This window comes from Zonotrichia leucophrys, chromosome 2, assembly GCF_028769735.1.
Source record: "Zonotrichia leucophrys gambelii isolate GWCS_2022_RI chromosome 2, RI_Zleu_2.0, whole genome shotgun sequence".
Taxonomy (NCBI): Eukaryota; Metazoa; Chordata; class Aves; order Passeriformes; family Passerellidae; genus Zonotrichia; species Zonotrichia leucophrys.
In genome coordinates this window covers 141294329-141308854 of record NC_088171.1, presented here as the reverse complement: position 1 = coordinate 141308854, position 14526 = coordinate 141294329, and the positions used below count along the sequence as shown (strand labels likewise).

General features: G+C 42.8%; 2 protein-coding genes across 9 annotated transcripts in view; both read left to right on the top strand.

Moving 5' to 3' along the window:
• ATAD2 (ATPase family AAA domain containing 2) overlaps positions 1–2911 on the top strand; it is a 30523-nt gene extending 27612 nt beyond the window's left edge. For all 3 annotated transcript variants that reach the window (XM_064706645.1, XM_064706644.1, XM_064706643.1), the window contains exons 27-28: positions 448–576; positions 2004–2911. In XM_064706645.1, the coding sequence (XP_064562715.1) occupies positions 448–576; positions 2004–2042 (168 nt within the window). In that variant the 3' untranslated portion in view covers positions 2043–2911. The remainder of the gene's footprint in view (positions 1–447; positions 577–2003) is intronic.
• A 1090-nt stretch (positions 2912–4001) lies between these two features.
• ZHX1 (zinc fingers and homeoboxes 1) overlaps positions 4002–14526 on the top strand; it is a 28722-nt gene continuing 18197 nt past the window's right edge. For 3 of the 6 annotated variants that reach the window (XR_010439250.1, XR_010439249.1, XM_064706638.1), the window contains exons 1-2: positions 4002–4274; positions 5090–5195. The gene's annotated coding sequence lies outside the window, so the exon portion shown is untranslated. The other 3 variants (XM_064706641.1, XM_064706642.1, XM_064706640.1) reach the window with 3 other exon arrangements.

The window sequence follows — 14526 nt, the reverse complement described above, 5'->3', positions numbered from 1 at the left end:
AGTGAGGGTGCCAGCATTGTGTGCTCTGAAGGAACTGCCCACTGCAGAGATGGTACCACAGAGCTCTCAGCTGTGAGGACAGAGCTACAGTCGTCAAATGCATCTTTTAGAAAACTTGACTCCTTAACAGGGGTGCCACTGGAACTTGCTGTGTGTGTTAGGCTCTTTGGAATTCACTTGCAGACAATAAGCTGGGTGACCTTCCAAACTGTAGCTGCTTGGTTTTGTTTGGGCTTGTTTTTTTTTGTTTGGGGTTTTGAGTTTTTTCATTTATTTGCTTGATAATAGGCCTAGAACTCAATGAACACTTACAAGAGCAGGCAGTCACTTCTTTGGCAGCAGTTAAAAAGTTCCACATGGGAAGTTGGCCATACACCTGTCCTACCTTTTCTGTTTGCTGCTTATCTTGTGCTATTCTGAACTCTGGTTTCCATTTTTTTTCTTCAGCAAGTGCTGCATTCTATTGCCGTGGTAACTGAGAACGTCAGTATATTTCGCATGGAGAAACTGTATGCTGTCCTTAGCCAGTGCATTTACCAGCACCGGGAAGATGGTGACAAAAACGAATTAGTGAAGGTAATTTTTTTGTCTTGTAGCACTTTCTGTCATTATTATAGGTGTGTTTTATGCATATGTACGTGTGCCCTGTGAATGTCATGGTTATTTAGTATTACTCATTGCTGCTTAGTTGCCTGTGTTACAAGATTTGTTCATTACAGTCTGGAAGACATTTCTCTGTATTGCAAAACTATTGTTGCATTTGGCTTAGCTGCTGGCAGTTCCAGCAGGAAAAGGTTTGAAGATGATGGGTGCCCCCAGAGCCCTCTCAAGGCAGTTCAGCCCAGTCTGTCACCACTCCTGCTCCAGTACCTCTTCAGTCCTGGGGGGGCTGTGAAAGGAGGGTGCTTTTCTCAGTCTGTCACTTCCTCGTTCTCCTCTTGTGGGCACTCACACGTGGTAACACTTGTATAGCAGTCACTCCATTCCTGAAAAGAAACTAAGTATGAGGCATAACAAGAAGAGACTTTAGTCTCACCAGACTTGCTTTTTAGCTAGAATGGCTCAAGCAGCTTTCATTTCATATATGGGAGCTTCCTGCCTATGGAGGTTTAATGCTAACGAGTCAGGTTCTGTAATCTCTTCCTGTAAGAGAGGATTTCCATGTTGTCAGAACTTGGCAGAAATACTCCACAGTAACCCATGGTCCCAGTCTGACATTCCCAACGTTGAGTTGATTTAGATAGGTTGGATATTCAGTCTTCAGCTTCAAAGTCCTTGAATCCATTTGTCTTCCAGGTGGTCATGCATAAGAATAGATAAAATTTTTTTATGCATCTCAGTTTTCCTTAAAAAACAGGAAGCCTCTTCTCTTGGATTCTGGTCATCTTGATCTCTCCTTCCACATCTGATAGAGAGTCAGATGCTCTTGCTCTGATTGTGCAACAGTGAGGATTACTTGGATGCAGGATGCCATTCCTGAAAAATGCACCCTCCTCCTATCTATCATAAATTACATGATTTAGCACGTTTGTTATCCTGGTGCTTGTGAGCTTTTGTGACAGAACTTGATTTGTTTTCTGCTTCATTGACCTTTGACCAAAGAATATTTCCTATTCAAAGAGATTGCACAAATCAGTCCAGGAGTAAGTTCTACTGTATGAAAACAGAGACTTTAACAAGTATTTATTCAGAGTGCAGAAAAGAACAGTTCAGCTTTTAGCTGTGGCTCTTTGGGAACTGTCTCCTCTAATTGCTGAAAGCACCATTGATCCATAATCCCCTGATACAGATCCCTGCAGTTTTCCTAGCCTGCTCTCTGGTTTGGGTGCATAAGGGTGTGTTGGAGCCAGTGAGTACAGAACAGTGGTGTGGTAGCACATGCATTGGCTAAATCATTGCCATCAATTGTGTGCACACATTCTCACTTCTTTTGATGAAGTAGCAAACAGGTTTCTTAAGTTTGTATTCACACTGACTCCTAATTGGTCTTTTTTTCTTCTTAGGCAATGAAGAAAGAAATTACAGCCTTCAGTTATACATGATACTTGATTTCAGCATACTTGACACACTCTGTAATGTTTTCTTTTTACTGCATGCTGTTTTTTCTTTGCATTGTTCAATAAATACTACGTCTACATATATATTTATACAGATATATCTTAAAATTTATTAAGAAAGCTCAAAGAAAGTCATTTAATGACTTTGATATTTCCCTTCTAGATATGTATATTTTAATGTGACATACTGCTGTGATTGCCTTTTGAACTCAGCAGATCTGAATAGATAATTTCAGTACCTCTCTTTAAAAGAAAACCTAACTTGAAACAAAGCAAGATTTACTACTGTAACTTTCTAAGGTAAAGTTGCTTGTAATAATGACAATCTTAATACTGGAGAAAAGCATTTTACCACAAATTGTTAATTCATCAGATGGCTTGTAGTTGAATTCAGTTGTAAATAGTTTTCTAGTCACCTGGGAAGAATCATATCTGTTTATTACATAAAAGTGAATATATTGTTGGTGATAAATATATTGAAGTAAAGCAAAGCAGTACCCTGTTTTGAAGAAGTATTTCTCTTCAAACCAGCAGAGAAAAATTATCTGTTAATTTGATAGTTATTTAAAAAGTAAGACAAAGTTTAACTATATGAAAATAAAATTTTATATAAATCATGGTAAAATATGTGGCATGACCCTTCACTCTGCTGTTCTGTCACCTCATGTACACAACGTGTGGTGATACTGAACGCCAAACTGTGCAATCCTTCTCTGTGTTTGGTTTCTTACCTCTGTCAGTAGTGGTCTCTTTTTGTGTCCTTCTACTGTGTTTGTTCAAACATTGGTGTGCTATGTAGATTTTTTTTCTCTGTATTGTTTGGTGGGTATTAATAAAAAATTCATCTCTTTTTAGTGGTGGGTGGTCTGCTCTATTTTAATCACAGAACAGTTTTGATCATTGATAATCTTGCATTTAAGACACAAGGACAAATACTATGGTTTTAAAATAAGAACTGCATGTGATCAGCTTCCTCTCCTCTCAGTGTATGGATTATAGAGCAAAGACAAGCTCAGGAGAAGAAAAAAAAGAAAATTTACATTTTAATGCAGTTTATAACATTGGCAATGTAATAAATGAACTAATGTCCTTAACTCGATCTCCTTCTTGGCTGACATTGCCAATTTCAATGTGACTCGAGGCAGGCAGCCTGTTGAGTGCATCTCCTAAGAGCACAGTGTGGAATTGAGGAACCAGAAACATTCCTGGGATAAAACTTCTGTTTTGAGCACTGCCATTAGGCTCGACAGGGTCCTGTACCTAGGAAGATTTTTAAAAAGCTTCCCCATTGTGTAAATCTTCCATCTTTTGTGTCCACCTGTGAACAGTTAAGCGTTCCCTATGTATTTCTTTTTTCTTTCTTGAGGAAAGTGTCACACTTTACTGTCTGACCCAAAATAGTGCACCGTGATGAGAAAAATAGTGTAGGGAAACAACATTTTTGAGAACTGGGCAGTGAGAGTTAAACCCAAATACTGATTAAAAGATTTTGTACGTAGTAAAGGGAGAGAGGTCTCCTTTCTCCAAGTTCTCTAACTAACAAAAAACCCCCAACAACCCAGGGTGTGGGAAATGCCATTTTCGTTAGAGCCGCTCCTTCTGTCCTCACTCGCGCTGGTTTGGGTGCCGGGACCCTGCGGCCGTGTTGACCCTCGGCGGCAGCTCCGGGCGGGAGCGGCAGCAAAGCCCTTCCCGGGCTGGGGGCGCCGCTGTCCCTCAGCCCGTCCCGGCCGCGGCGGGAGGCCCGAGCGCGGAGCCGAAGTTTGCCAGCGGGGGCGCGGCTGCCGCCCGGGGCTCCCAGCCCGCCACCCCCGCTCCAGCCCGGGCCGCCCAGGAGCCGCCGGTGTCCCCGGGCTGCGGCGCTGCGGTGCCGGGGCAGCCCCCGCGCCCGGTGTCCGCCGCCTGACGGGCGGGGCGGCGGGAGCGGCTCCGCCCCCGCTCGCTGCCAGGGCGGCTGAGGCAGGGGCCGCGCCGTCCGCGCTCGCCGCGCTCCCGCCCCAGGGCAGCGCCGCGCCGGGAGGATGCGAGTGGGCGCCGCGGGGCGAGGCGAGGGCGCGGGCGGCCGCGGCGTTGGGAGCTCCCGGCCCATCCGCCGCCCCCCCGCCCCGAAAGAAGTGCAGTAGTTTGTGAAGCGCAAGATGGCGGCGCGGCCGTGAGCGCAGGCGGCGGGCGGGCGGCGGCGCGGGCTGAGGGGGCGAGGCGGAGCGGCGCCGGCAGGTAGGGACTCGCTCGGGGGGCTCTCGGCGCCGGGAGGCGGGAGGGTGACCCCGCTGCCCGGGAAGGCGCGCCCTGCGCCCGCCCCCGCTTCCCCCGGGAGCGGGCCGGGCGCTCCTCTGGTAGGGACGGGACAGCGCTGCCGCCCCGGGGCGGGGGCGGCTCCCGGGCGGCGAGGGCGGGCGGGCCGGGCCCCACGGGGACGGAGCCCGCGGGGTGGGCGCGGTGGGGCGGCCGCGCCCTCCCGCCTCCCCATTGTCTGGCGGAGGCGCTGCCCCCGCGGCCGGGGGTCATCGCCCGTCGGGGGCGGCGGGCTCCGGGCGGGCTGCTGGAGGCAGAGCCGGCATCCCTTGGACGCGGACTGTGCGTTCCCCCCGACCCGACCCGCAGTGGGGTCAGACCCCTCCGAGAACGAGCTCCTCTCCCCTTTCTTCTTCCTCCACCCCGTGCCGGGAGCCTGCACGGGGCTTTGCTCGCCTCAGGGCGGAGGAAAATCTGTCTGACTTGTCAGTCAGAAAGGAGAATCAAGAAGTTCAATCCCGGTGCGCCCGGAGGAGCCGGCGAGTTCCTCCCGCTGTCACCGCTGGCGTTCCGGAGGACGGACGGACTGACAGACAGACAGACTGACGGCAGGCAGCGAGCCATGAAGTTCTGGCTCCAGAGTTATCTTGCATCCCGTGGCGTTGCGGTGCGGGGGCGAGCATGAAGGAGCAGTACAGTGTATGTGCAGGCAAAGTTGGGGAAGATGTCTGGTTTGCCTCTCTGGGGCTGCCTGGGTTTTGAGGTGCGTTCTGATGCTCAGCTCTCCCCTATACCAGGATGTGCAGCACTGGAAACCAACACCAGCTTCAATAAACCATGTAATGGAGGCAGTTCTGGATCTCTGAAAGGGCTCAGAGTATCTGCAGTAGTGATTATTATCTGGTAGGTACTTGCACTTTATTTCTGAGCTGCTTGGTAGGTTAAATAGTTAATGGAAAGATGGGCAAGTTTACTGTGTAGAAAGTGTCATGTCAAATAGCAAAGGCTGAGATGTCTTGGTCTGCAAGCTGGCATAGGTGCCACTTACTCCTAAAATAAGACATATAGAGAGTTTATTGAGCATTTCAAAGGACATAAGCATTGTATAAATAAAAAGTGAATTTCGTTATGAAACTTGGTACATGAAAACAAATATTCCTTCAAACATAGGAATGAGAGGGGAATTTTAAAAGCTGTGCTGTTGGTTTTCACCAGCGGTCTGTTTTTTGTTTTTATTCAGAAGGATTTCATGCCAAAAAAAAGAACGCTTGTGAGTACTTACAGAAACCCTCTTTAAAACAACCTGTGTGATGTAGACTAGAGAACTGCCCTAAATTAAGACCTCTTGGAGCAAAAATGCATAATTTAGAAACCCTTTTGTTACTTTCTTTAAACATTGCCAGCAAGGCAGTCAATTCCGCTGGTGGTGTTAAATGAATTCCCCTGAGCGGATTAGAAGTAGATGCCATTTTGTATAACTGAAATTATTTGCTTTTAAATATAGGCTGGTGCTTCTTGTTTCTTGGCTAGACAGAAGAGCCCTTTGCTCTGATATTTGGATTTTTACTGTGATTGTCCCCAAACTTGGCCTGGGGAGACACAGTACTTTGAGGTAGAGGTTTCCTTTGTGAGGCTTTCTTTTCTACTTTCCTAATGTTTCTTATGGCTCTCTTCTGGATTATTTCATCTCTTGCAACACCTTTCTTCATGTGAGTGCTTTAGCTGGATCCAGTGTCCTGATATCTACCCTTAGCTGCTGTTTATAACTGTATTTTATTACAGGAATAGACAATATTTATCACAAAGTTTGTCACAATACTTACCTTTGGAGACTTAGAGCTATGTGTTGAACGGTTCTCCCTTGTGTAGATTCTCCACACTGAAGAATTTCTGTCCAATAATGAACTTTGTAATACTGCTAGGATTCCTTTTGTTCCTAATGTACCCAGAAGACTGTTTTTTGTGTCTTTTGCTTCACTGGGCCCTCTGTAGCATTTCAGTTGAGCTTATTGCTGTGGCTGAGATTTTCCCCTGGGTTTCCCACGATGTGTTTATATGTAGTCTGAGGGAAAGGTTTAAATTTTGGGTAACTTTCTCATCTAGTTGTGTTTGGTGACCTGTTTGTTTGTATGTAACTTTAGAAGAGTCTTATTTGAAAAACAGTTGCTCATCTTTGAAGTCAGATTCTTTCCTTAAGTCTGAGTTCAGGATTTTTTGCAGCCTGGATTTTTTAAAGAACCAAGTACACATTACCTGTGGGTTTTTTTGTTTGTGAACAATAAATACAGCCGAGGCGCAATCACTTGCAGCTAAGCTATGGCTAATTTTTATTTTGGCAATCAGTTTCTCTTTACCATCAAGCTGAGGTCTAGTAAAGGTTTCACAGTATCAAATTCAGAATTTTATGTTTTCTAATTTTTATAAATCCTTAGCTTGCTGTAAATTTTTCAGAATGATCAGTTAAAATCCTGTGTGATAACAGTTGTGGAGTCATGGCATGAGGGAGTGTTCTGAATGTTTTTCTCTGAGTGCATGGACATGCTGTTCTCTCCTGCATGTAAATGGTCAATATTCCCTCTCCTTGTGCTTCAGATGCAGGGTCATTGATCCATAAATGTCCAAGATGGTTTGCTTCTGAGTTGTCAGGGACTTGTAAACAAGTGATGCAATTTTCAGTTTAGTCCCATTTTCCCTTTTGTTTGCTTCCTATTTCCTAAATAGGCAGCAGTAGTGAGTGTAGTGTTCTACTTGTGTAGCTCCCCACTACCTGTCAGTCCTGTCACCTTTGCTGAATGTACACCTCTAAGAATACAATTTTCTGTTATTATTTAAGTTTCTAATATTATCAAATCAGGCATTAAAGGGATGTGACTATTTATGTTTTCAGCATTATTAGTTCTATTAATTCAAATTTACTGTCTTTTATTCTTTTATTCCAAATCATCTTTTCTCTTTTTTTCTCTCTTTTCTCTTTTTTCTCTTTTTTTTTTTTTTTTTATTTTCATGGCTAGTTGAGGACTTTCCCAAATACTCAAACCATTTTGCTGCATAAACAGTTCTTTATTTTTCTGTGGAGGTGGAAGCCACCAAAATGATACATTTCCTTATCCTGTACCAACCAGATGGCATTTCATAATTCTGTGCCTTGCACCACTTTCACTGATGGTTCATTTCCAGTTCTGTGGTCTTTCTGTCAGGAACTGGATGGCACTTCAGGGGGTCCACTCAGGTCTTTATCATATCCTTCAGAGTTCAGTGAACTGCAATGTATTTCTTAGAACAGTGCCTGTACTACCAGGGGATTCTTTCTAACCAGCTTCAGAGATCAGCCCAAACTGAGCAAAAGTTGGCTATTGTCACTTGTTAGAAGGTGTGCACCACTCTTTTATCCTTAAGAGCTTTGAGATCATAGGAAATGTTACAGTTCAGTATAATTCACTTTAAAGCAGTATAATCTGAAGGGGCAGAACATAGCCTACATTTATTGTACCATTGAGATTATAAGACACATTGTCATGTACGGAGGACAGGAAAATTGCTGACAACTAAAGCGTGATTGGAGAACCTTCAGGAAAAATTGTAAAGAACTTTCAATATTGCTGCTGTTTGCACTTCTTAAAAGATCTAAAAGGTAGCAAAGAACTTCATGTTGCAAACATTCTTTAGCATAATCTCTGCTTGTACCTGACAGGTCTAAAGGAACTTTATGTATTCTACTTCAAAAGAACAGCTTCTGCATCGTGTTTGGAGCCATTTAAGAAAGTGACTTTGGTATTCTGGGCTCACTGAATGCACCTGGGCCTTCTCTGGTGCTGGTTTGCAGTATGCTGCTCACCTTCCTTGTCTAATGGTCTCTCTAGGATTTAAAGGAACCTCACATGCCTTGAGGGGAGCCCCAGTGTGAGAGCGTTGCTCAAGGCCTGAGGGCTGACAGTTGTGTGTGAGGGGGGGCAGCCAGAGCTGTGGAATGAGGAGTTTGTAACCCCAGCCCTGCTGCTTGGCACAGCCAGGCTGGTCTGGGAGCACCAAATGCAAGGACAGAAATGAGCTTTTGAACTTCCTGATGGTTGTGGTAAAAGCTCCACGTGTTCAGTACTCTGAACCTTCAAAGCATCTTCAAACCATGTTTATTAGATGGAAAATAGCTGTTAACTCACAGTGAATTCTGTGAATGGGTAAACATAGAGATTTTAGGGCTTGAATCATTGTTTATAGGTTAGGACTGGGATTATTTTAACATTGTTTTAGTTTAGAAAGGAGCTAAGGACTTCATAGATGGAAGTGCATGTTTGTATAGTCGAAGGCAATCTTGGTAGAGGTCTCTAAGCTTGCCTATCTTAAAGCTGTGAAATAGATTAATGTACACAAAATATGGTACTAATGTGATTACTTTCCTCTCTGTGTTACAATGGAAAAACTTGGTTTGTATGTCAAAATGCTGTTGATTTTAAAACTCTTACTGGCTCTGTGCATGGGTGTAAGGCTCTGTCTTGGTAATTAGGTTAGTTGAGGTCTAGGCATGCTGTATGTCTGAAAAAGAGTAGAGGGGAAACAGTGGGGATGGAATAAGAAAAGAACAATTATTAACTACCTGAGTGTGGAAGGCTGGAAGTAAAATGTTAGTTACAGCTGTAGGCTTCCTCAAAGACTCCAGATTTCCAGTCAATCTTTGGAATACCTTCAAAGTAGAAAGATACTGCCTTTATACATGGACCAGATGCCCTCAGGAAATCAGTGGAAGCTGAGAGTGCTCTGCAAATCCAAGTTGTATCAGGAGTTGGGCACTTGGCAGCCGTTGCCAAGTGAATTAGATGGAGCAGGCATGAAAGCTCAGGAGTTTCTGTTTCTCAGCAAGATTTCAGCAAGGTAAAATGCATTTGTAGGTGCAGTGGAATTTTTGGAGGGTTCAGCACTGCACAGTGTTCAGCCTTGTTTGCTGTGTTGAATACTGAATGGTTCTCTGTCCTCCAAACTTCTCAGGGGGATCTGGTCTGACAAAAGGCTCACCACACTCAGTGTGTCGTGTGAGTTTGGGTTTTTTGTTCATGGATCAGTTTGAGGAATTGATGCCCATACAAGGTCCCTGCTGACATTGTAGGTATCTGCTTAAATATGATGCAAACACACAGAGCTTCACTACTTGTAACTTATGAGTGTTTTTCAAATTTGACTTATTAATACATTTTACGTAATTTTTTTTTTGGAATTAGTTGGTGAATAGAGAACTAATTTTTTATTGCATTAAAAACAGTAATTTAGCATGGAAGAGACTCCTTATGGTGAGGTTTTTTGTGAGATGCCTACAACTTTGGGTGTTTATCAGTCCAAAACAATTCATTTTAACTCTGATTCTTGACATGTAGCTTTCTTATTTAAAACTCTCTATTTCCTTGGTTAATCCAAGGGAAATATAAGGCCTTGCTAATATCAGCTGTTTGTTTCTTTAGGGGGAAAGGAGGGAAGAGATGGGAGAAAAGAGTGGTATTGAAGAAGAGTAAGTTTACTCTTTCTACATATAGTAAGAATTAATCACAAGCACACACCCTTAGAAAGATATATTAATAATTGTCCATAAAGTCCAGAGAGGGAAAAGTTTTACATCACTCCGTACACTGAAATTCAGATTCCTTTGTGTTGAAAGCTTTCCAGTATATTGATATTTGCATGGATGATGACAGTGTGGGCCCCATACCCTGATTTCACACTCATTGACAAAGAGTGAGGAACACTTTCACTGCAGTTTAAACCAGATACATATAGGCACAAGGTAATTCTAAGTTTAGGATTTGCAGCTATGTGCTGCTTTATATGAGTGACTATCCTATTTCCAGATGTAATGTCAATTGCAGCTAGTAATTACTGTCTGTGAATTACTGAAGAGGAGCCCTCTCCTTCAGCAGGCAGTGTTTGAGCCCTGTTGCTGCAGAGACAGAGGCTGAGGGTGAGAGCTCACTGGAGGGTTAGGGCTGAACATTGCTTTGCACCAGAGCAGCTTCAGCACCACTTTGTGTGCAAAGATTCAGGCATTTCCATCCAAAGCAATGAAATAAAAAGCTCAGTCAGCCATTTCATCTTGAGATACCCCGCCCTCCGAAACAAATATTAAAAGGAAAATGTAGGTTTTGGTCCATGCATATCCCACTGATTTTCACTGATTAAGTTGATGCTTGTAATTGGGGTCTAGACAGGCTGTTTTGCAAAATATAAGTATCTTTTTAAAATTTCTATAGAGAGAGTTACAAGATTTATGTAATCCCTTTGATATTATATTTAACCCAATAACAGCTTGAAAAGGAGTCTGATTAGCTTACCTTTGTCCTAGATTCAGTTTTAATATCTAATGTTTAAATGGAGGGGGGACTGATCTTCATTCTTAATGATTCGTGCAGCCTCAAAGCACAGTGGTTTCTAGTTGTGTGCTGCCTTTCCCACTGGGGGATGCAAACAAAAGAACAATAATTTCAGACTCCTCCTTCAGTTTCCAAGAGAACCTTAGCTGCTCAGGGATAGCTTTGAATTTTAAAAGCATCTTTCTTCCAAATTATGTATTGATTGCACACAAAATAGCAGTGCTCTAATATGCAATTTAAAACAAATGCATGATGGTGCTCATTTGTTTTTAATGCTGCTTTTTCCAGCAGAAAAACAAAAAGAGGGTTCTATTCCCATAAACCAGTCTTGCAAAATCCTTACAAACATTTATTAGTCTAGACACAAAATATTCTCACCCAGCCTCAGCTTGACGATGACAAAAAAACGCAAGCTAATATTGTACTTGGCTGTCAAAAAAGGAAAAGAGGGAAAAAAAGAAAAAGCTTGCCCCAGGCTAGTGAACCAGTAACATTTTTCTGGGGCTGCTTACAACAGCAGATGCATCTTATTCCCATGGGGTTTCCAGGCCTGCCTATTTTCTATGCTAAACTTGGACACTCTTACAAACATTCTCTTTGAGCACCACGCCCCAGTTGTATCCTGGGCTCTTCTGATTTGGTTGATTTAATAACCAGACATGTTCATCTTACCCCTCCTGACCTGCCTTTGTATTTCCCTGTCTTGCCCAGGTATCATTTAACTAATGCATTAATTGAAAAGCAGTCCTAATGTATGGAACCCAGAATAATGGGATAGGTGATTTGATCATAGCTTCAATCTGAATGTAGGGAACACTGATATAAACAATTTCTCCTAATTTTGAGTTGAATTTATGCTTTCCATAACTTTGGTAAATGGCAAGTGATTCTCGTTGTTTGATATTGTGGTGGTTTGCAGAGATTTTTTTGTAAAGCGATAAATTACATCAGGGATTGTTACTTTATCTCAACATACACTCAGATTATTAATTTTTACTTCTGTCCTTTTTCTACAGTGAATTATGCATATCTTGTTTTTCAATTAATGATTAGTTCCTATTTTTCTAAATTTATGTCTAAAATACATTTGATTTGGAAATTAAAATTTAACTTAATATGCACCTAAATGGCATAATGTCTGTATTATTAAACTGCTGTAAATATGTAGCATATCCAAGAGTACATTTATTTAAACATCACTTTTTCTTTAAACCTACTGATTTGAGAGACAAATTATGATATTTTTTAGTACTCCCTAGAGTAATTTTTTGTTTCTATGATGATGTATCCATGTCTGTTAAGACTTTACCCCTGGCAGAGTTTATCCTTAAACCTGAATTGTAGATCTTCTACAGAAAAAATAAGCTGTCCTGCTTTTTAAAGTTTGAGGCAGGAACTTCTGTCATTCAGGAAATAATTTCTACCTTCACTCAGTGCAGATGTCTACAAAGGGAATTTCTGTGTATAAGGTTAGTTGTTAACTGCCAATAATTCAGTGTTTTCACTGAGAATTTCCACCTTAGTTAAGTAAAAAAGTAATGACATGAGCTAAAACTATCTGTTATAATACTGATTTTTTTTTATTCCATTAGTAAAAACTTAGCTGTTTGCAATTAGAACAGAGCTTCCAGCAGTAGCTGGTGCTTTTAATGATTATCTGGTTTAATGTCAGTAAATAAGATAGGTGTTTGTCCTGTGAGGGAATGTGTTCAGTGTGTTCTTGAAACATTAATGTAAATTAACAAAATCTTTCTGTTTAAAACTTACAGTCTAAATAATAGGTGTTTTAAACACAATACTGATTCTTCTCTTCCTTCCCCCCATCTGTCATGCTGTTTTGTGCTGTGTCATGTTTTCTTAGGCTTTACTGTTACCTCTTATGTTTTTATCAACACATACATTATTCCTTTAAAAATTTTACTGCTCATTCTCATTTAAATCAGTGAGAGTATGATTTTGACCCTAGGATATTTATGCAGCTTTAAACTACCTATATTTTTTAAAACAGAACTAATCTGTTTTTCTTACGGTGTTAAAATCTAATGCAAAAAAAGAAAAAAGCAGCTCCACAGCTCTACTAAAATACAGTGTTTTAGTTAATTCCATTTTTTCCACTTAAATCACGTTGTGCTAATTTTCCACCACTATACTTGAGAGACACAAAGTGAGAGAGGCCCGTCTGTTTTGGGTGACCCTGTCTCTTACTTCCCTGGCAGGGCTGAGCATGGCAGGTTTGTGTTTCTCCTGCAGGGGTGGCTCCCACGGCAGGCAGCTCCAGCAGGGAGAAGGTGCAGCCTCCAGCTTTCCTCAGCCAGTGCCTCCCAGAGTGGGGCTTGTCCTCTCCAGGCGCTGGGAGTGACCAGAGGGGGCACAGAGTAAATCAGAGTCAGGTTCACAGTCAGAGTTTAGGAAATCAGCCTGGGAAGCAGTGGAGCAGGGAGCCAGCCTGGTGAAAGACCTGTTGATTTTTGCTGCTGCATTGAAGCCTTTGTTCAGGTGAGCTGGGAGCAGCGTGGGACTGCCAGGTGCAGCAGGGCCTGGGAAATGCTGGAACTGCAAACTCCTGTTCTGTGCCACAGGCTGAGATCCTTGTTCTGATCTGCTGACTCTTCATTACCCCAGGGTAACCTGAGTACACAGTCACCTCTCAGACCTCTGCAGGAACTGTACTTGAGATTCATCTTTCCAATCCACACATTGTACTTGAAAGCCTCTGTAGTCCCCTGTCTTTTACCTTTCTTGTCACTGGGCTGATAGGCAGTGAACAATGTTTATCCACTCTCAGGATGAATGATAGGGGCATGGGGTGGGGGTGAGGGAATTGGTCTTGTCACACATAGAACAAGACATTATCTCCCACAGAAATCAGCAGGAGTGTCTGAGGAGTACAGTACAGCGCTCAGCAGGGGCGTGGAGTCACGTCACTGTTGCAAATAAAAATGCTTTGCTTTTCACAAAGGCTAACTTGGTACACAGTGGTATTTTACTAGATAATTGAGACCTGCAGAGAGTGTTTATGCAGGGAGCTTGGACTATCCTCTTTTTTCTTTGTTATATGATTGAACACCTCAAAATCCTGAGGAGAAACATTAGAGTAGAAGGGACTTTTGAAGATTATCTAGTTAAGCATCCTGCTCAAAGCAAAGTTATGTGTGATGGTAGATAGGGTTGTTCAGGGTCTTGCCAAGTTTTAAAACTCTCCAGACAAGTGGTTACAGTTCCTCACCAGTGCTGAAGTGCTGTTGCTCCACCATCTCTGTGCCTCTAAAGGGATCTGCAGCAGTCACAGAGGATGTTGATGTTGCAAGGAAAGACAGGCCTGGGTGAGCTTGATAGTCTCACCCTGGTCCTGGCAGTGATTTAGTGCTGCACTGAGAATACTTGCACTTACACCAAGTACTGTGGATACACAGGCAGGAGCTTAGATGTTTATTTTGACTTGTGAATGTGCTGTTCTGTGACCAGCATTGCTTGGATCAGGTCAGAGGATAACATCCTGGAGAACTTCTATAAGATCAGCTGTACTTGCAAGCATGGACATAAAATCCTTCTGCATTTTCCCACTGTGGAGGAGTCTGCCAGTAGGGAGTGGGTCAATTCTTTGTTGTGTGATTTGGTTTACAATTGTAAAGTTGTTATATGATACTGGAAACATTCTGGAGCACCTTAAAAAGAACCTTATAAAATACCAGAGCTGAAGTAAAAATTTTTGCATCCAAAGTGGAGATGCAAATCACATGCCATTGAACATAAAGGAGTTTTCATGCACTCTGCACTCCTTGGTCTTCTCACAAAGTGGAAGCAGACATGCAAGGCTGGGGGAGGCTTTAAGGAGCACATGGGGTAGGAAGCAAGCAGGTGGATCCAAGGCACACAGGAGGGGT